The 20,631-nt window shown below is 40.5% G+C and overlaps 2 protein-coding genes across 14 annotated transcripts in view; one reads left to right on the top strand and one right to left on the bottom strand.

Annotated features, from left to right (window-relative positions):
* Positions 1-3: 3 nt before the first annotated feature.
* On the top strand, positions 4-20,622 carry LOC122157570 (NADH-cytochrome b5 reductase 2). Of its 3 annotated transcripts, none has more exons than XM_042813360.1 (10): positions 4-67; positions 145-291; positions 730-802; positions 2,510-2,616; positions 3,596-3,725; positions 5,122-5,205; positions 5,901-5,986; positions 6,714-6,813; positions 7,469-7,671; positions 18,585-18,933. In XM_042813360.1, exons 1-9 carry the CDS (start codon positions 53-55, stop codon positions 7,639-7,641), a joined length of 915 nt encoding a protein of 304 aa, XP_042669294.1. In that variant the 5' UTR covers positions 4-52; the 3' UTR covers positions 7,642-7,671; positions 18,585-18,933. The 3 variants fall into 3 exon arrangements, with proteins under 3 accessions (XP_042669294.1, XP_042669295.1, XP_042669293.1); XM_042813361.1 differs by lacking the exon at positions 18,585-18,933 and adding an exon at positions 9,826-12,713; XM_042813359.1 differs by lacking the exon at positions 18,585-18,933 and adding an exon at positions 20,405-20,622 and having other exon boundaries at positions 6-67.
* PPFIBP2 (PPFIA binding protein 2) overlaps positions 10,154-20,631 on the bottom strand; it is a 54,769-nt gene continuing 44,291 nt past the window's right edge. For 9 of the 11 annotated variants that reach the window (XM_042813351.1, XM_042813350.1, XM_042813346.1 and 6 more), the window contains 9 exons: positions 20,396-20,534; positions 19,726-19,854; positions 19,017-19,167; positions 18,738-18,849; positions 17,980-18,068; positions 16,860-16,988; positions 14,665-14,790; positions 13,659-13,847; positions 12,483-13,252 (listed from right to left, as the gene is read on the bottom strand). In XM_042813351.1, coding sequence (XP_042669285.1) covers positions 13,064-13,252; positions 13,659-13,847; positions 14,665-14,790; positions 16,860-16,988; positions 17,980-18,068; positions 18,738-18,849; positions 19,017-19,167; positions 19,726-19,854; positions 20,396-20,534 — 1,253 coding nt within the window. In that variant the 3' untranslated portion in view covers positions 12,483-13,063. Of the gene's footprint in view, positions 10,810-11,414; positions 11,481-12,482; positions 13,253-13,658; positions 13,848-14,664; positions 14,791-16,859; positions 16,989-17,979; positions 18,069-18,737; positions 18,850-19,016; positions 19,168-19,725; positions 19,855-20,395; positions 20,535-20,631 lie in introns of those variants that run through there. The other 2 variants (XM_042813356.1, XM_042813348.1) reach the window with 2 other exon arrangements.

Raw genomic sequence — 20,631 nt, 5'->3', positions numbered from 1 at the left:
CGGAGAGCGGAGAACGGGAGCGTCGGTGCGCCTGCCGGCCGTGACCACAGCCATGGAGCCGTTCTCGGTGAGCGGCCCGGAGCGGGGCCGGGGCGCGCGGGGGGTGGACCAGGTGTTCCGTGACCGCTGCCCTTCTCCCCGCAGGGTATCCCCGCTGTCGTCGCGTTGGTCGCGGTGGCCGCGACGGCGCTGCTGCTGCTGCTGCTGAGAAGGGCGGGGCGGGGGCCGGGCCGCCCTGTCACGCTGCGGGACCCGCAGGCCAAATACCCGTTGCCGCTGGTGGGCAAAGAGGTGAGCGGTGGAGCGGCGGCGGGGCCCGGGGCTGCGTTACGCGGGGCGGAGCGGCGTTCCTGGTGGGTCGCTGCCGGCGCGGTGGTTTCCCAAGAAGGCCGGGCTCCTCGCTGTGTGCCTTGAAGTCCTGTCTTGGAGCTCCGTTAAACCCGAGGCTTCCGCGGAGTGGCTCCGCAGCTCGCGTTGTCCTGCCGTGCCCGACCTTTGGCCATAGGCAGCGCGGGTGCTGAGGGGGGCCGTGCAGCTGAAGGGGACAATTCCTTGATCCTAAAACTCAGAGTTGTCTAAACTTCGTTTACAAAGCTATTTGAGCTGCTCTTGCTGGCTCCTGGCTCCGTGCTAATAAAGAACAGGCTCCTAACTCACAGTGTGGGGTAGAGCTGAAATCAACAGCAGTGGTGTGTTGGCTTCATTTTGAATTTCGTGTTTTTTAAATAGGAGATCAGCCACGACACTAAGAAATTCCGGTTTGGGCTCCCTTCACCAGATCATGTCTTAGGATTACCCGTAGGTAAATACTTACAGCATTTAAATACGTCTATTTTTGAGAATGAGGATTGTTAAGCTCTTGAGTTTCTGTGCTGGAATTCAGAGCTCAGCTGGAGTTGAGAGCTGCACCTGGAAGCTGCCATGTCAGAAGGAAGCACCAACTGGGTTTCCCAAAGAGTCACATTTCAGATTTTCTTTATGCTCTGTCCTGCTTGTGTTACATGGTGTGGTGTAGTTCAGAACAAGAAGGTGAAATGCAGGTGAAACTGAACCAGTCTGAGAAAATTAACCCCGCTCAAGATACAAGCAAAAGAGGTACCCGTCTGAGCTTTTTAATACAAGTTACTTCTGTTCTGCTTTTCTCTGGTGTTTCAGTTTGTCAGGTGTCCTCAGGTTTTTTGGCAGCTGCAATCACACCCATGGATAAGGAATGGAATTATTCTGCCTGTAACGATTGCATGCACATCCCAGTGGAAATTTATATCAAAGATGTTGCAGTGTTCAGAGCCGTTTCTATGCATGCACTGAGCTTTGACACAGATACGTGTACAGCTTTGGCTTATTTTCTGCACTGGGCAATTCATTTCAGACTAGGATTGGCAGAGTCTTCTTTCTCGTACTCTGAAAGTGCGATGGCATTGAACCTTGGACCTTGAATTAATGGTAATTTATGCAGAACCGTGTCGTTGGCTGATATGGCAGATGGAGCCCTGTTTGTATTGTGCTGTGTTTGGCAGCTTTCTTGCTGTATGCACAAGTTCCAGTTCTGTGCTGTGGGCATGTCCTTCTTGCATGCACCTGATCAAGCACCAGTCTTTCTTCAGGTTCTCTTTAGGGTCATATGGGACATGGAATTGAACTAACCATGTTAAATTGGCAAATTATAAATGCTTTGCTACATGCTGCCTTTTATTTGGAGTTCATTCATAAGAAATTAGGAATATGATACTGGAATTGTATGGGCTGGATTCCTGCCTCCTACTTTTACCAAGATCGTTTTGCCAAAAGTTTTTCTGCTACTGCTGCTTCTGCTTTTTGTTTTTAAGTACAGATCAATGCTGCTGCTTGTGAAGCTGGGTGGCAGCAAATGCTGTGTTTTTATTAGCTAAATACCAAATCTAAATACAGAACAGAGCATCCTACAAGGCAGGTACCCTCTACAGCCAAGCTGTGTAAACTGGAGAAAAAATATGGGAGTTATGGCTGTGAAGATTGGGGTTTTTTTTCAGCAATACAGATCTGGTGTGAATACATAACAACACAGGATAACACAAAATAACATCAGTTGGTGAAAGCCAAACTTTCTAGCCTTGGCCGTTTGCTTATTACCTATAGCAACCTTTGCATAACAGTAACTCCCTGGAACTGAACTAAGAGAGATTTACCCTTTCCATAATACATACAGTTCCATAATTTCTTGTGGTTGTAGAAAAATATGCGCTTCTTGTGTTGGCTCTTATTTGAAGGTGAACTGCCTGAGAATACGTGTGCATGTGTGTGCCATGAAAACAATAATGAATTATACAGCTTTTTAAAGGTCATTTTTCCAAGCTAGATGCAGTGCTTAAGGCTACATGTTTTATCTTCCACTTGGATTGTAAAGATTAACTCCACTGTTGCTTGTGCTTGGTGGCTTACAGTACATGTTTCTGTTTTATTGTCTTTGCCAAATAATATTTTGAAACCAGGTAATAAAAAAGCTCATTAGATTGTAATTCTTTCTCCATAGGCCAACACGTTTACCTTTCTGCAAAAATCAATGGCAATCTGGTGATCCGAGCTTATACCCCAGTTTCCAGTGATGAGACAAAAGGTTATGTTGATTTAATTATAAAGGTAAATTTTAATTTCCTTTAATACAGATGAATTGCTTACTGGAAGGAAAGGAACTATTTCATTTTAGTGAAATAGAGTTTATTTTAATTGGTTGCCTTTCAGATAGGATGACTGCATGGCGAACTCCACCTGCTCACGAATAATGAGTTGTGTATCTGTTGCATGTCACAGAGAAATAGAAGAGGCGAGGGAGATGGAGCAGGGAGCTGGCAGTACTGCAAGAACTTCTCTGTTTTTGTTTGTGTGGGTTTTTTTTGTTTGTTTGTTTGTTTGCAATGAACAAATAGCAATTGCTCTCCCTCAGGCTGCCTTATGCTGCTATTAGTACTCACTGCTGATACCTGAAAGAAGGAACATGTTAGTAAGAACTGTCTTTTGTGACCCTAGAGAGAGAGCAAGTTGTGCTAATGGTCTTATTGAGAAAATGGGGTAAGGAAACAAGGAAAATCTTATAAACTAGGGATGCTAGATGATTTGATCCCAGGTCTTCTGGATTTTCCAGTTGTTTTCTAAGACATTTTGCACTTAGGCAAAAAATCTGGGCTTCTTTGTTCTCTCTGTTCTTCATGTTACATATACAGTGAATGGTTATTAACTACTTAATATTTGTCACGCATCTTGAAAGGCTGAAATGCTAGCATGTGGCTGAAAGCTCACAGCAAGAAAAGATGCAGTAATGCTATTTTCAGAAGGGGTGCTTACAAAAATGGGGGTAACGTAAGGTTCTTGTTGGAGAGGTGGTGAAATGAGGGCATAATCTGCTTGACACACGTTCTGACTAGCCTGGCTGTTTGCATAGGGTGTTTTACTTACTTAGTCTGCTTACTGTTGCACGGCATGACAGGTAACTGAACAAAGAATTGTTGCAATCTTTCTTCCAAATGGTAAATGTCAGACCTGCAGTGCTGTGATCTTCAGTATATCATTCTGACTCCACGAAAGCTAATGGCTGATTTCATAGAAATGCTTGTTTTTATAGGTTTACTACAAAAATGTGAATCCTAAGTTCCCAGAAGGTGGGAAGATGTCCCAGTACCTAGACAACATGAAGATTGGAGATGTTATTGACTTCAGGGGGCCAAATGGACTGCTTGTCTACAAGGGGTCAGGTACTGTGACACAAAGGTGGGAGAGCAGAAGGGAGGAACTTAATTAGTTATTATCAGAGGCGTTTGATAAACTGTGGTTTGCAGAGAAACTACTTTGAAAAGTACAAAGAGAAAATCTACGCTTTCTGATCTTGCCCGAAAGCCCATCAGAGTTGCTTATGATGGGAACAGTACTTAGTGTTTGCAGAGTAATAGCTGGTTGTTGTCTTACTCCTGGGACCATGTAATTAAATCTGAAAGATCTGCTGTTGCGTATTACTAAGAAGGCTGCACTGGAAATCCCTCAGATATGGACGTGGAGAGAGATGTTCCAGATACATGGCAGGTTGTAGCCTCAAATGCCCTCTGAAAATCTTGGCAGTGTTACTAAATAATTTATTAACTGCCAGCCAGCTCCATTTAGGTATTAAACTGGGTCTGAACTGGCCGGGAGGAAGTCGTCTGTTCAAAGAAATAATCTTTGAAGATGCTAGTAAAAGGCCACAGGATTTTGTATTCATCTTGACTGAGAGGCACTGTGCACTTAATATTCCTGCTTCAGGGGAAGCAGTGCTCAGCACTTCCCTGGATCATGGCCTTTTACAATGAATAATACACTGATGAATCAGTTACATCTCAGAGGACTTGAGTGGTGTATGTTTTACAAACGTTCCTTTCATCTCTGATTTGGTTGCTATGAAGAGTAGTAGCTAGGAGAGCTGGTTACTAGTTATAGATTTCTTTAAAGATTATTGGAGTATGTCCAGTGTCTTTTATGTATGATACTTCTCCTGGGCTTTTCTCTTGGGTGAATATAAACTGTCTGGTTTTGTAACAGTTTTAAAGTGACGATGCACTCAGGCATAGAGCAGAAATCAGCAAGGTCTTATGACAGGACAGTAAAGGCAGTCACCTAACTGACTGCAAGCAGCACAATGATCTCCTTAAATGAAAGCAAAAGACAGAAATGAAGTTCTTGATGAAAGGATGCAAGGATTTGATTATCTTTGTGGCATCTTGCTTGATGCTGATTTAATACAACTCCTTTGAAAGTGGACACACAGAAATGGCTGGATCCATGGTGTAAATGAAGATGATGAAGGTGGCCTAATAAACTTTTCTGTCGAGGCTATGGTTACCTTTAGCTATCACCAGCTTTTGCAGTTGCTGAGTGATGTAGTTAGTGATAAGGGAATTCCTAAGTCGATCATAAATGATGCTGGGTAGCTGGGAAGATGAAGCTAAGAGTGTACAAAGGCTTCTAGCCTTTATGCTCAATGCTGTGCTGAGCACATTTAGCGTGTCCAGCAGATCTGCCCTAATTGATTGGTAGGCAGTAGTAATGTATTCCCATGGAAGTTGTATCTGTTTTTGTTTAGGAGTTAACGTGTCTATAGGTTTTGAATATTTCTTCTAGGTACCTTTCTGATCAAGCCTGATAAGAAGTCTGAAGCACAGAAGAAGTTTGCAAAGCATGTGGGGATGATAGCTGGGGGAACAGGTACAACTATTCTCATCACAGCAAATGTCACTCTGGAGAATTAAGCGGTCTTCAGGGATGCTTGGGAGGAGTCTAATGTGCTATACTTTGGCAGCAGAGCGCTTCCATGAGCACTAAGCTGCTCTTTCACACTGATTGCATGTATTTGGTGTTTGGATCCATCTGAACATATTTGAAGTGTTGAGTCAGTTGTGTGTTTTAAGAGTTGTGCACTTACTGGATCTTCTCTCTTCTGAATCCTGTTATGATCAGAATCCAACTTGTATTTGTTTTTATACATGAGTGTTTGGTGACACTGAAGCATTCCGGCAGCTTGAGCTCTGTGCCGAGGGTTAGCAGCTTCTTTGTAGTTTTAGTCTCAATTTACTGTGTGGCCTCAGAGAAGTCACTTTACACAGAGCTCCAATGTCAATGACAAAAAATATTTTAGGAGAATATCCCGCAGGTGAAATCAGTGTTCTCTTATCACATCCACTAAAAACGAAAGCCCCAGAACGCAAGCACTGTGGTTTTGTTTTAATCTTCATCTATATGAAATAACAAAAACCCTTCAACTTCTGCATTTGGCACAGAGTAGAAATTCAGTGTGCAAAATAAGCTCCCACTGAAGACCAAGTGAAGGCAGCAAGAATATTGAAAGTGCAGCTTTATGTAGATTGAAATATTTGCATTTTTAACTGCTTTGTTTTGAACAGGAATAACCCCTATGTTGCAGCTGATCCATCATATCACAAGTGATCCTAAGGACTCTACAAAATGTTACCTCCTTTTTGCTAATCAGGTAAGTGTGCTGATGCATCCGTTTGTCCTTTTATGGCCTGCCTTTTTTGCTGGCTTAAGTTTTTGAAGCTGCTGTGACACAGAAAATACTGCTCTACATGCTTCATATCTTTCAGTGTCTGTCTGATCTGTAATTTTGGCTGAATGTGTATGACAAAATGTGACCTGAGATGGCGTATTTAGTATGATCAGCATAGATAGGACCAGAAAGTAGTTACTAAATAAATTCTTATTGTATTGCCTTGGATTAAAATGATTTAAGAAGGAGAAAGTGAATTAGAAAAGTATTTGCAACTATTTACCAATGCTGTATGGTGCTGTTGTAGTTTCAGTGATATTTCAGTTGTTTTGAAGATGGCTCATAGTTTCACTCATACTCCGTAATTCCTGTATTGGAATAAATTGTGAACAGATTGTTGCTCCTGCTAATCTTACTCCTTGACTGATTGCAAAGAAACAGGACTTTGTTCTGTTTAATTCTGTTAACCAGGGTTAACAGGAGCTAGTTGTGATTTAGACGTTGTTCAAATTGACATCTTTAGAATTGTGTTTAGGTGACTATTAAGTCTCATATTTGGAAGCTCTTAATCTGTAATGATAGTAGCCTGTCATGCAAAGGGAAAGTTTGAATGAGTTACCATTGCATTTGTCTTGTTGCATGCTAGGTAAGCTCACAGCAGAGGCTATCTTAAGATGTTTTAGAGCTAAATAGCAGTCTCGTTTTGCAGACAGAAAAGGATATATTGCTCAGAGCTGAGCTAGAAGACATTGCTAAGAGGCATCCTGATCAGGTCACACTCTGGTATACGCTGGACAAGCCTCCACAAGGTAGGCTACTGGTACACACTGGATGTATGCTTGCTCTTGTGAATACTGCTGCTGTTCTCATAACAGCAGTATCTTTGTGTTGATAAATCATTTTAAAGCACATATCTTTGTGCATTGAGATAGTGGGGAGAAAAGGATGCTTTGTTCACTTAAAGCAGTAGAGGTATTCAATGATACTGCTCCTTGAAACCACCTAGCATTTCTTTTTCACTTTTGTAACAACACTGCTGTCATCACCGAGTTTGTAACCTTACCAGTCTTTTCTAGAGTTTTCCAAATGTGTTGAGTAGCACAGATCTGAATAATCTGCCCCTGTACTGCTGCCCTGGGTGACCTTTCTCTCCTGGAAGGAAGCCTAATTTATTCTTCATGTTTATTCCTGGCTGATATCTAATTTGTTTAAAGCTGTCATTTATTCATAGGCATTCTTGTCTGAAAGTCTGTATAGTCCCTTTTCAGCCAGATTCTTGTTATCCATGTGCTTACTGTCCTCTTTAAAAGGAACCACAGGTTTTGAGCAAAGTGAGAGATGGGTCCCTGTCTGCTTGCAGTGATGGTGGCATAGCTTCAGCTACTTTGTGACAAAAACATACGCAGTTTAAAGAGATTTCAGACTGTACAGAGTCAGATTAATAGTTTGATGTGTTTGTTTCAGATTGGAAGTACAGTTCTGGCTTTGTCACTGCAGACATGATTAAAGCTCACCTCCCTTCTCCTGGCAGTGAGACGCTCATTCTTATGTGTGGGCCACCACCTATGATTCAGTTTGCATGTCAGCCTAACCTGGACAAACTCGGCTATCCCAAGAGCATGACATTTTCTTATTAACAGTGATGTCATCCAAGCTCTTTTTCTTAAGTAAGTATTGCATATTTTCCTACAGGAACGACTGGTATGTAACTGTGCAGCATTTCTTAATTTTGTGTGTGTGTTTTTTAATGGCATAGTTTAATTTCTGTGAGTTTTAACTTCATAGTGACCTTTCTCTACTAAGAGATGTGAAATTATTTTTCAATTATGTGGGAAGTAACTAATTCAATATGAAGTGTTACACCTGCAGTTCTAAGAAAAAAATGTGTGTAAATTGAAAAGCAGGACAGTGATAAAATGAGTTGTTTGTTGACATGATACGGTATTTGGGAGAGGGCTGTAAAAACTGGAATAGGATGTGAGCACTCTGTAAGTAATTAATTCATTCTGGTGAAGGTGAGAACAAGGAACAGTGTTTTCTCAAAACGCTGTTCTGCAGCCCTTTACAAGAAGGGCTTACATTTAAACAAAATGCCAAAATAAAACAGTATGTCACTAAAAAGCATCTAATCAAAATTTAGGTAATATGTAATTGCTTATTACTGTAATAGTAATTCTCATTCATGTGGAAGTTATTGAGAAGGATTCTGTAACATCATGCTGTTTTCTGATGGCCTGAGTGCTTGTTGTTGTGGCCATTCCCTTTGCGTAAGAGAAAGCACGGCTTCTTCCTTCCTATTGTAAGCCTTGCTGAGTTGGTCTTGCATTCAGCTGTACCTTGTCTGAGTATTCTTACCATGTAGCATTGAATTTTTAGTCATCAGTGCATGCAGTACTGCATATTCATTTTCAGGAATTAGTTCATGCTGCAATTGCTGTAAGGTCTGAAAAATCTCAAAGACAGTAGACTTGATTCTTCAGTTGCAAACAACTGTGCTTACTAAATATTTTAATTCCTCTGAAGCAAAATAAACCATTTAGTAGTTAAAGCTTGACTTAGCGAAGTTGTAGTAATAATGCAGAGGAAGTCACAGACATTCACAACTGTGATTCTGTCACTGATAAGAGATCAGCTACCTCTGTTTCTGTTAGAATCATTCCACAGTCAGGAAGTAATAGAAGAATATTCAGAATTTATTCATAACAGTCAAAGGTGTAGGCATGTATGCCTGTGTTATAACTAGGATTTCTTACTATATTAAAAAAGGAGATATTCACATCAAGCTTAGCACAACGCTACAGTGAGTTATAAATACTCCCTCAGAAGAAAAAGGGAAAGCTGCTTGGAATAGCTCAGTGAGACTAAGGCTGTCCCTGCCAGAGCAGTTGTTATAGTATTATGACTAGGATGAATCTGATCAGTTAATCTGACAGGGTATTTCGTGTGTCTGTTAGTTTATGCCCACACTAGTGCTGACTGCACTACATTGCCAGAGCAGAGGGGGCATGTTTAGTTTGTTCACGTGCAGATTCATGTATCGTTCCTTTGGATTTTTATTTACTTAATTCTTCAGTGACTGAAAAAAAAATCAGCCTTAATTTTAACATTTTGGGCATGCTCTGGACAGCACCTGAGATTTCCTGTTTATTTTGGAAGGTTTGTGGGTAGGAGTAGCCCACCCTTGGGCGTATGTTAATAGATAAACCAACATCTCACAGCAAGAAAGGAGGAAGTAATGCAAACCATGTATATTCATAAAAAGCCTTTTCTTTCCAGTTGGACGGATTTCTTTTTTGGCATTTCTCTGTATAAGATACAGTGTTAGTTATTAATTACCTTATTAATACATAAAAGGCATGTGCTATCAGATTGCACAAGCAGTTGCAGCTGTGAACACAACACTTTCACCCTTGAACTGCCCCTTGCGTAAGTAGGCAGAAGCTGCATTTCCCTGTCACTGTACTGCTGTCTTACCTACCTCCATGTGATTGCTACAGATTTATTGTGTCAAAAGAAACAAGTCTGCTTTACTATAGTCCTTGATGTGCCCTAGTCATGTTTTACATGTGACAGAGCAATAGCGTTGATTTCCCACTGCTAAATAAAACACTATGTGAAAATCTGCCTGTAGCTGGAATGAAAGGAGAACTGAAAGTGTAAAATAATATGACCAGTTCTTATGCAAATATTACAGTTTCTACTACCAGCTCCAATCCTAAAGGCTGTTTACAGGCATATGTTTAATTAGCTTTAACCTCTTCTAGCTCTTATAACTTATTCCTTGTCTTCCTGAAAACTGTGCTGCATCTTATATCAACCAGGTATTATGCTGAGAGTGTTCTCTCTGAACTGTGTGGATTGTTCAGAAGGCTTATGAGCACCCTGATGCTTCCACATGTGCCTCAGTACTAACCATTTTAGACAAAACAGGAAACTACAGAAAGAGCCCTATCAACACTTCAACTTCAAGGCCTACAATTTAAAGTAATCACACAGAAAATTTTGTTGCAGAGTACAGCAAGCATCATCCTAGTATTCTAGTTATATTTTGCATTAATTATTTTGCATTAGTTATTTTGATTGTGCTTTGAGTTAGCTAAAGATTTGTGAACAAGCCATCTTGATTGTCACTCTCCTGCAAGGGCTTGGTTGGATACAATTACAGTTTATTTTTCCTATTCTAAACCATGCTTATTGAACAACAAAAAAGGGCAGGGTATATTCTAGTGAAAGGGGTGAGGGTCCTTCTATGGCAAAGTATCTCTGGCATGACTGCAGTAATAATGAGCCATGACAGGTGTGCTTGCCAGCACATCTGAATTGCTAGGTGGCTCTGATTAGTCCATGTGGTATAATAGAATATTAATGATTCCTGCATTACAACTTAATTATAAAAATTAAAAAAATATATATAAAAGACTTTTTCTATAGCAGTACATAAACATACCATGTAAAAGATGATAAAATATAAGGGTAAAACATACTGGCTTTCCAGACTCTGCATAAAAAACAACTGTGTAGCACTTCTTTCAGCACCTCTTTTACGTTATATCATATGGAAAGAGTGCAGAGGAGTTACCTGTGAAGTGTTGCCCTGCTAGCAATACTAAATACTATGTGGTGTGTGTCACTAGAGGAAAAGAGGTAAAGCTTTTCTGTACCACAGCATCAGGCTTCTCCTGGCCTGCCCCAGGCAGGCATGAGGTATTAGTGGTCTTGGTCACGCTGAAATATCATCTCCAATCTTCTAAGGTAGGTGTTAAAAATCTGCTGTCGTTTAGCATTTCATCTTGGCTTAACATTGTCTGAAAAAAATCACAGCAATATTAAAACAAGTAGACATAGTCTACTCTATGTCCATAGTTTAGAGAAATAACTATAGTTTAGAGAAATCCAACTGTAATGAGATCAGATTCACAACAGAGGGGGTTAGAGCCACGCAAAATTAAATTGGAATCTCCCAAATGGCTGCTTTAAATAGCAAAAGTAGATATTTTCACACAGATGTGTGGCATTGTTCATACACCTTCAGTCAATTAACTAATTTAACAAAAATGGACCAACATGGAGTCAGGAGTACATAGTTATTAATTTCCCTGTGATATTTTCTCTCTTGTACATCTTCAAGTCTTACCTCTTTGCCAGTCCTTGGGAGGGATGCCTCTTACTGTGTCACAGAGATAAAATTGGTGAAAACTTAGAAGATGCTGAAGTGAAACTTAATTTCTAGTAAAAGTGATTCTTTTGTTGAGTGTCCATGCATGCATAGAGCATGCAGCCAAGCTATAAAGGAGGTGCATAACAAGAGTAGTGACCCACTTACTCTTAACCACCACTAGCAATACCCAAATTTCTCTGAGTTGTAGCAGATTACTTTTGTGACTTCAAAAGGAATAAAATTGGTACATACCGTAAGATTGCTTATGCCTTGAGAAAAAGCCCCTATTTGCTTTACTGTTCCTTCTGAGTGTTCCATCTGTAAAAGTATTCAGCAGCTAATTCAATTCAGACAGTATGTGCAATGTTATTCACTGTACATGCATCATGGGGAGGTACCTCTGCCTTGACAAAGGGAGATGCTGTAGTTTTAAAAGCTAATTTCAGCACATTTCCAAGTTGCACGTGAATAAAAATGTCTCCATGCTGTAGAGTGTATGAAAATGCATTAACAAAGGATTAAATCCTGATTAAGAGAACTGATTTATGGAACCCGATCTGTAATTTAGACAAGAAAAGGAATAGCATAAATAACTATCAGCCAAGAGTAATATTTTCCAGAAGATGAAACACGTAATTCCAGTAGTAGAACTGCCTCCATAGGCAAGCAATAACAATCCCACCTCTGCTTACACAAAAAGGCTATCAGTACTAGGGCACTGAGGTTTTGCTGTGTGACCACACTGGAAATCAGGCTTAAGTTAAAGGCCACTCTGCTAGTGAAAAATAGAATATTTCTGTAACGTTTGAATAGCTCTGTGTTGTAAGCTGTCAGCTCAGAGTTAATGCATTTCCTTTCAACTCATAATTGTGTAAATGGACATCCGTACTAAATTAGTGTGTATATTTGATTGTCAGGGCTTACTACTGTCACCATGTAGGAGCAGCTCTGGATTTTTACTACGGTGCACACTAAAAAAGACAACAGTTAGATAATGAAAACGAATGAGATGTTAGATGCAGTAAACCATGCAAATGACAGAATGACTTCCACAGGATTAGCAACTTTGTGGCCATTCTCTCACTGAGTTTAAAATGTTTCACTATGGTCACTGGAATTAGAAGGCTGTACCCCAGCTGCCTCTTTGTGGGTCTTGCATGTTGTCAAGTCCACACAAACCTCTGGTAGCTCCGTTTTTCAGGGTTTACATTCCTTTACACAACAGCAAAGTACAGTAGAGTTTGGTGGGTTTTAATTTTCATCATTTATGCAATGTCTGGACACAGTTTCATTAAGCAGTTCACTACTAAATGACAAAAGTGAATTATTTAAGTGTTGGTTTATTAATAATTTTGTTCATTACTGAGGCCATTGTTTCCATGTCTACTGTTTAAGCCTAACTACTTCCCATGTACATAATGCAGTTGGAATCCTTGATTAATCTGTTAGAAATCTATGATCCAGTTGTACTTTAATATATAACTCGATAGTTCTGTACAAATTAGTCCAAATAAACTTATCACATTAAAAACTGCCCATATAAAGAAAAAAGGTGTGTGCCATACTCAGTTTATGAAAGCCGGAAGTACAAAAGTCTTCTGTTTACTGCAGCCTCTACCTTAATTGCCAAAATACACTGACTGTGGTAGTGTAAAGGTGTCAGGTTCCTGAAAAAGGGCTTGAAGATGAATGAGTTCATTGTTATGTTGATGGAAAAAAAAACCAAAAAAACAAAAAAAAAACCAAACACACCTTGACATTCTTAGTATAGAACTCTTTCAAGTGTCCATAGCCAGTACTTTCTCAATGAGTTCATGCAGATACAGCAAATACTGTTATACGCTAACATTTGATTATTTGCAAGCTTTGGAATGCAGGAAGAGGATGAGATGAGAATGGCATCAGTCTGTTTGTCCCACCTGATCCAGTTCCCTATCAGTGAGTGGACTGAGGCCTTTGTATCCAGTGTAGCTCTTCTGAGTACCATTTGTAGCACCTGGGTTTGTATCCATAGGACAAACATAGTCCGTTGATTCATCAAATTTCTTTTTTCTTAAATTTCCAAAATGTGAAAATCCAAGTTTCTTTGGCTAAAATAAAAAGAAAGCAAGTATTAAACATGAAAAATAAGGTTATTCTTTAAACATTCAATATCCTTTCCTTTTTATTTATTTAGGTACTGTAATCCTTCAAATTGATAGATTCAGAACTATATACATTGAATTGTTTACAAAGTGGGGAGTTAGAGTTCATTTTAAGTAAGTTCAAGTAAGTTCCCTTCTAAGAAAAGAGGAGATTGCATGCTCATTTCAGAAACAAATTTTAAAAGTTAACTGCAAATTAAATGCCATGGTATCTAGAGTTAAGAACAACGTAGCACTGCTTCTACAACAGATCTTTCCCCACTCACATATGTAAGTTCTGTATTTTCTTTATGAGAAGTGAAGGAGTAAGGCTGAGATTCTGTAATATCTTGTTTTGAAAAGCAGCTCATACCCGAACTTTGGCAGTGGTGGTCAGAGGTGTGTATGCTGTTGACTCCGTTATGTCCCTTTTTTCTTGCTGTGTCTCTGGCCCAATTAATGCATTAAAATTGGTTGTTAGGTGGCGTCGCAGTAGGGTCTTCTGAGGTGGAATATTCAGCAGCATTGCCAGTGTGTCACCGTTGAAGCGAGGTTCAAGAATCTATTAAAATTGGGTTTGTTAGGTTTTTTTTAATAATATGGTTAAATATTTGCAATAGTAAATCATTATGGTCCTTAGCAGAAGGATTTCTTCATTCCAGCTGTCCACATTAGGCATTTTTAAGTCAGTAGTATTACGACTTTCACTAGGTTTGAATAGGAAATGTGTGGAGTTAGACATTAAAAAATGCAGAGTGTAACCAGACAAACGCCAAATTATATTTATCATCAACAGGGTTGCTTTGGGGATTTTTGAGCTCTTCATTTTTTTTTTTACTACTGTATTATTATTCTAAAAACAAACTTAATCTTAGTACAATTTTTTTTCTATTTATTTTTTTCAAAAAATCTGCAGCACATCAGCATCACAGTATTTCAGAACTCTTGGCTTTTCTAAGCTACAAGTTGTATTTTGGATCAGAAAAACTCTTTTCAGGCAAGACAAATGTGAGTTCAAAACAGTTATTTCCTGTGGCAGGGTGTTAGCATAATTTTATTAAAGCTGCTCCAAGGGACACTCAGCAATAGAGTAATTTTCTCACAGTACAGGTTGTTGTTCTCTAATGTACTACTGTTGCTGTTAAGCATACACAGCTCAGCATTGATATCTTAACAGTTGCTTTGCTATTTAAATTTTCTTTTGTAAAATTAATACGTACAGATGCAGAAGCTTTTTAAAATGCCTGATCATGCTTTTATTCTGCAAATGTCCACTTGTGTTTCTTGCTACGTGACCAGAACAAGATAAAGTAAGGCTTGCAATACAGTCTTGTCAATTCTTCATAGATACGTAGTAGGATGTTAAAAAGAATTCTTACAATGAGGCCACCGTGCACTCCACTTCCTCGGAGGTTTGGTGCATATTCTGCCAAATCAACTGATCTGAGCCATTCCATCACTCTGTGATTGGACCACTGCACCACTTCAGAAGGTGAAACATTGCTCTGTTCAAGTAACCAGAAAAAATGGTGACAATACAGCCTGGTCTGTCACAGCGTGTTCACAAAATGAATCTTGAGTTTAGATGAAAACATTGTTCCCTTCTAAACACAGAGGAGCATTTCCTCTTTCTGTTCAAGGCATCTCTTAAACATCCTCTAATCTGGTGGTATGTATTAGTGTAGGACAGACTAAACCTATGTACAGCATCAAATTCTAAAATAAGAGGACACATGCTAAATGTAAAAAAAAAAACAAACATTTTGAGAAGAGCATTCTTAACAAGGCTGTCATAGTATCACTAAGAATAAGCTCTGGTAGGTAGAGTGAAAACAATATGCAGTCTTATAATTCAATTAAGGCAGCCAAAAAAGAGCATTCCAAATAATTCGCTCGAAAGTTGAATTAACGTAACTGAGAAAGTAATTTTAAAAGAAAGATGCATAAGATTCAACTAAGTAAGTAGCTCAATCACTTGTGAACTGAGCAGGTTTTTATTATCAGAGAGGACATGTTATATTCCAGAACAGGAATGCAACACAGCTTCTGCTTTAGAGGCAATTCTGGAGGCTTGCCAATGTGACTCCCATTTATAAGAAAGGTCGTAAGGAGGATCCGGGGAACTACAGGCCTGTTAGCCTGACCTCGGTGCCAGGAAGGTTATGGAGCAGATCGTCTTGAGGGAGATCATGTGGCATGTGCGGGGTGACCGGGGGATCAGGCCTAGCCAGCATGGGTTCATGAAGGGCAGGTCCTGCTTGACCAACCTGATCTCCTTCTATGATCTAGTGACCCATCTGGTGGATGAGGGAAAGGCTGTTGATGTGGTCTACCTAGACTTCAGCAAAGCCTTTGACACTGTCTCCCACAGCATTCTCCTGCAGAAGCTGGCATCCAGAGGCTTGGATGGATACACTCTTGGCTGGGTAAGGAGCTGGTTGGAGGGCCGGGCACAGAGAGTGGTGGTAAATGGAGTCAAATCCAGCTGGCGACCGGTCGTGAGTGGTGTTCCCCAGGGGTCGGTGCTGGGGCCTGTCCTCTTCAATATCTTTATTGATGACCTCGATGAGGGCATCGAGTGCACCCTCAGTAAGTTTGCAGATGACACCAAATTGGCTGGAAGTGTGGATCTGCCTGGGGGTAGCGAGGCCCTACAGAGGGATCTGGAGAGCTGGGCTGAAGCCAATGGGATGAGTTTCAACAAGGCCAAATGCCGGGCCCTGCACTTCGGCCACAACAACCCCAGGCGACGCTACAGGCTTGGGGTGGTGTGGCTGGAGGACTGCATAGAGGAAATGGACCTGGGGGTATTGATTGATGCTCGGCTGAATATGAGCCGACAGTGTGCCCAGGTGGCCAAGAAGGCCAATGGCATCCTGGCTTGCATCAGAAACAGTGTTGCAAGCAGGAGCAGAGAGGTGATTGTTCCCTTGTATTCAGCACTGGTGAGGCCGCACCTCGAGTACTGTGTCCAGTTTTGGGCCCCTCACTGCAAGAAAGATATTGAGGCCCTGGAACGTGTTCAAAGGAGGGCAACAAAGCTGGTGAGGGGTCTGGAACACAGGGCTTATGAGGAGAGGCTGAAGGAGCTGGGAATGTTCAGCCTGGAGAAGAGGAGGCTCAGGGGAGACCTCATTGCTCTCTATAACTTCCTGAAGGGAGGTTGTAGTGAGCCGGGGGTCGGCCTCTTCTCTCGTGTCATTAGTGATAGGACCAGGGGGAATGGCTTCAAGCTACAGCAGGGGAGATTCAGGCTGGACATTAGGAAGTATTACTTTTCAGAAAGGGTGGTCAGGCACTGGAACGGACTGCCCAGGGAGGTGGTGGAGTCACCGAGCCTGGGGGTGTTCAAGGAAAGGCTGGATGTTGTGTTGAGGGACATGGTTTAGTAGGAGCTATTGGGAGTAGGTGAACGGTTGGACTGGGTGATCTTTTAGGTCTTTTCCAACCTTGGTGATTCTATGATTCTATGATTCTATGAATTCCCTAAAAGCTGTGATTGAGGTATTACTGTTCATGGAGTAATAATAACAGAGTAATTAGTGCTTGCATAAATGAAGTTACTTAAACATACTTTTACCTCCTCAACTGGTCGTCTGCGTAGACAGTGGGGGTTAAAACTGTTGATGTGCAGCACATGAATGGCACACTTAATACTCAGATGATGCAGCTGACTGGTGACTTTTAGAAAGAGAAGGTCGTTCTGCAAAGGAGAGAGTCTTTTAAGCAGCACAGAATACATTCAAAAATAGTACTTTTGCCAAGAAGAAAGATTTCAAGCTTTGTACGTAGTGTTTGGTTTATAGTATTGTACCATATTAACATGGTTAAAAATAGGAGGAGAGTTTATAGCCAGTTAAATAAAACCAAGGCTCATGGACAGTTTTTGATTATGCTGCAGTGGGATCACAGAAGCTAGCAACTCATACCTGGCATGGACCAGTAGAGATCATACTTCTGTGGCAAAGGTTCTGCAAGCAGCTTAGACATGGTTCTGTTTTTGACTACTGCTAAATTATGTTACTGTGCTGTGATGAAAATGCAAGAACATTTTTCTAAACCTGGGCAGGGAAGCTGTACAAGTAACTTCCTTTAGGAGGAAGTTTTTCACTCAGAGGGTGGTGACACACTGGAACAGCTTGCCCAAGGAGGTTGTGGATGCCCTATCCCTGGAGGCATGTAAGTTCAGGCTGGACGTGGCTCTGGGCAGCCTGGTCTGGTAGTTGGTGACCCTGCACATAGCAGGGGGGTTGAAACTACATGATCATTGTGGTCCCTTTCAACCCAGGCCATTCTATGTTTCTGTAAGTAAACCTAATATGTACTGTGTTGTTTGCTGCTAATTTGATGAGAGCTGTACAAGTTACTGGATTTGTTCTTTACCTTTAATTTACCTAATGTTGTTGATAACTTAGTGAGGAGAACAAAACATTCCAGAAGCTGTATGTAAAATAGGTCATTTTACCATCAATTATTTTGTATGCTATTGAAAGAGAAACGTCTTGCCGAAGTCAGCTGTAACACTGTATTACTAGTCCTAAGGTGCATAAAACAGGTAATCTTGCACTAAACAGTACATAGAAGTTCCTACCTGCACTGTTTCTGGTTTGCAAAAAAAAAAAAAAAAAAAACAACCTTGTAATTCTTTGCTCACTCTGAAATTCAGAGTTTGGCAAAAAAAGATTTTAGCTTACCACAGTTAAGTACTGCAACATTCTCCCATCAACTCTGGACTCATGAAACTGGTCTTTGTACTGAGGTAAACCAATATCATCAAGCCAGCCTGTAGATAGAAGAACAATGGTGTACCCAAATTTGTATCAGGGAGAATGAAGCCAGCTTCCTCTGAGGCACTCCAGTAGCTCATTCTACCTATTCACTTTCCAAAGGACAGCCTCTTATCGGGAACCTTCCAGCAGCCTACAGCCAGCTTTGTCAACAGTACCTCTGCTGTATTTTAAGTATGTACTTTCTGCAGTGTAATTTAGCTCTTGCTAGACCGAGACCTCTCACCCCTATTTGTATTCCTTCCCCCTCAAGAAGGATGGGCTGCCTGAGACACGTGCATGTTTAAGCAGTCACCAGCCATCTTTTTAAGAGCGCTAAGTTTAAACAGGACAAGTTATTTCATGGAATGATGATTTTTGTGTTGTTCTGAACATTCAAATAGGCAGTTTTATAGTATGAACTTTCCATGGGAACTCTATCGTTCAGATTGAAGAAAAGTTGTGGAACAATTTGTGAAATGTGGATGCCATCATCAGATTCTTACATGATATTTATTAAATTTTCCACCCAGTGCTGTTACACACTTGAGATTGTGCTGAAAGACCATACAGTTTATCGGAGAGAAAAATTCATCTGATGACTGATCTGAAAATACTTCCGTTTTTTGACTGCTATTTCCCTATAGTAAAGAAACACAGAATTTTCTGAAGAATTTTTCACTTACGCGTCACCCAGATATGATCGAGTTGTGCAGACTTCTCATCTTGTTTTGTGTTTATTGATTTAATGGCCAAAACTAATTTCTTCCTGTGCAGTGGGTGCTTTATTCCCATTTCCTGTAATAATAACCATTAACAAATAGTTTGCTTTGCCTCTGGCCCTCTTCATCTCATTAAACATCTATGAAAACATTTCAAAAATGTAGAACTGCCTATTATTGGTAGGGGCCTAGTTATACAGAAGCAACTGGAGTTTGCTTAAGTGAAACAGGTACAAATATTACCTTTTCCATGTCCTGAGGTGTCGCAGTTAACAGTGTATGGCCTGAAGTCACCCACTGCCGGGCAAAAATGACGTACTGCCCAAGACCAAAGTCCTCAAGCCAGTTACAAACTCTTTCAGTACTCCACTGAGCAAATGGAGCATTGTAGTCACTGAAAAATAAAAGAACTCCTTGAAATTCATAAAGGAAAGATGATGGAAATTATGAGAAAGACCATCGCAAACTAGAGGAGATACTATAGGCCAGTTTCTAGCACGCTTTATTCTGTGCAGTAATCAGCTCTAGCAGCCATTCTTGCAATACATGCTGTGGTGTGAGTATCCTCTTAATTTGACTGCCCAGCTTCTTTTTCTGGTCATTTTTAGCAGGGCAAGAAGAGAAGGATAAAAGTTTCAAATAGAAATGGGAAAGGACAGAAAGAGGTAATTGCTGAATCTTCATGTCTGCAGATATTCCTACAGGAGATGATGAGAAATTTTCGGAAGACATTTTTTTGCTGCTACCTGCAGTTGAGGGAGTGCAGATAAGCAAACTGCTTGGGTTACGCTTTCTACCAGAGAAATTCTTTCCAGTTGTAGAATTCCATGTGTAATTAAGTATGTTAATGCATATTTCACAAAAGGAACATTTTACCGTTCAGTATATTTAACAATACCATATAATAATCTGTGTTAAAAAAAAAAAAAAAAAAAAAGAAAAAAAATGTTACTTTTTTTGGCCTTTGGTTTCCTTTGATCTGGATAACCGAGGTCCGGCTGTTGCACGGAGACCACCCCTTCGAAACTCTGCCAAACCCAGATCGTCTGCAGGGAAGTTGCCAGACTGAGTTCTTCTTATTCTTTCAAAACAAGAGCGCCAAGACAGTACTGTTAGTGTCCAGCAGCAAAGTGTTTCATACGGAAACTATAATGACAGCTGGAAACTGTATTAATCTCCCCGTAGAGCACAAACATCTGATTCAGGCAGCAGCTGATGAAGGAGCAGGCAAACACTGTCTAGACTTATCTCAGAAAAGAAAGAAAAGCTTTGCAAAGCAGCCATGACCCTTCAACTCAAATAATAATTCACAGAGGTCAGACTTGTAAATGGCTGCAGTTCTGAAGTAGATAAAAGGCACACAGTAAAACTTGGTATTCTCAACTGTCAGCATAATTACACAGGAGAACATATTATTTCTTCCAATAGCACGGCACTCTGAACCTTACCATCCGCTTTCCTCCAGCCATGTATACCAAGAGACACAACTACCCGTACAATCAGAGAGCTGCTTTCCCTCCTCTTCCTGAATTTTATTTTACTCTTGCTGTATCTTTCCATGAGAACCAAATGAATTCTCAGTTTGAAATGCTGCGATGAGGAACTAAAAAACATTATCTTACTTTCCCCAGATTTTCTTGATTCCTTTTGGACTCTTTCTGTTTTCTGGAGACAGTGGAGAGTGTGGACCTGAATCCATTCCCAAAGAAAGAGGTGAAAGATCATCTGAAACTACTGTACCGTCCGTGTTCTCTGTTTCTCCTGGGTTAACAACAATAATTGACAATAATTAGTACAAAATGTGACAGGGTTGTTATACGGCAGACTAATACTTAAATTAAAAAAATATACTAATACT

Source organism: Centrocercus urophasianus, unplaced genomic scaffold (genome assembly GCF_019232065.1).
Source record: "Centrocercus urophasianus isolate 14NV4802_14NV808 unplaced genomic scaffold, USGS_Curo_1.0 seq_14, whole genome shotgun sequence".
Lineage (NCBI taxonomy): Eukaryota > Metazoa > Chordata > Aves > Galliformes > Phasianidae > Centrocercus > Centrocercus urophasianus.
Note: the sequence above shows the minus strand (reverse complement) of the source record. Positions and strands in the feature narration are given on the sequence as shown.

Bases quoted from the DNA above. Each gene is read 5' to 3' on its own strand.
- LOC122157570 (XM_042813359.1), top strand. The intron at 2,617-3,595 runs GTAAATTTTAAT...TTGTTTTTATAG, and splicing joins ATGTTGATTTAATTATAAAG to GTTTACTACAAAAATGTGAA. The intron at 5,206-5,900 runs GTACAACTATTC...TGTTTTGAACAG, and splicing joins GATGATAGCTGGGGGAACAG to GAATAACCCCTATGTTGCAG.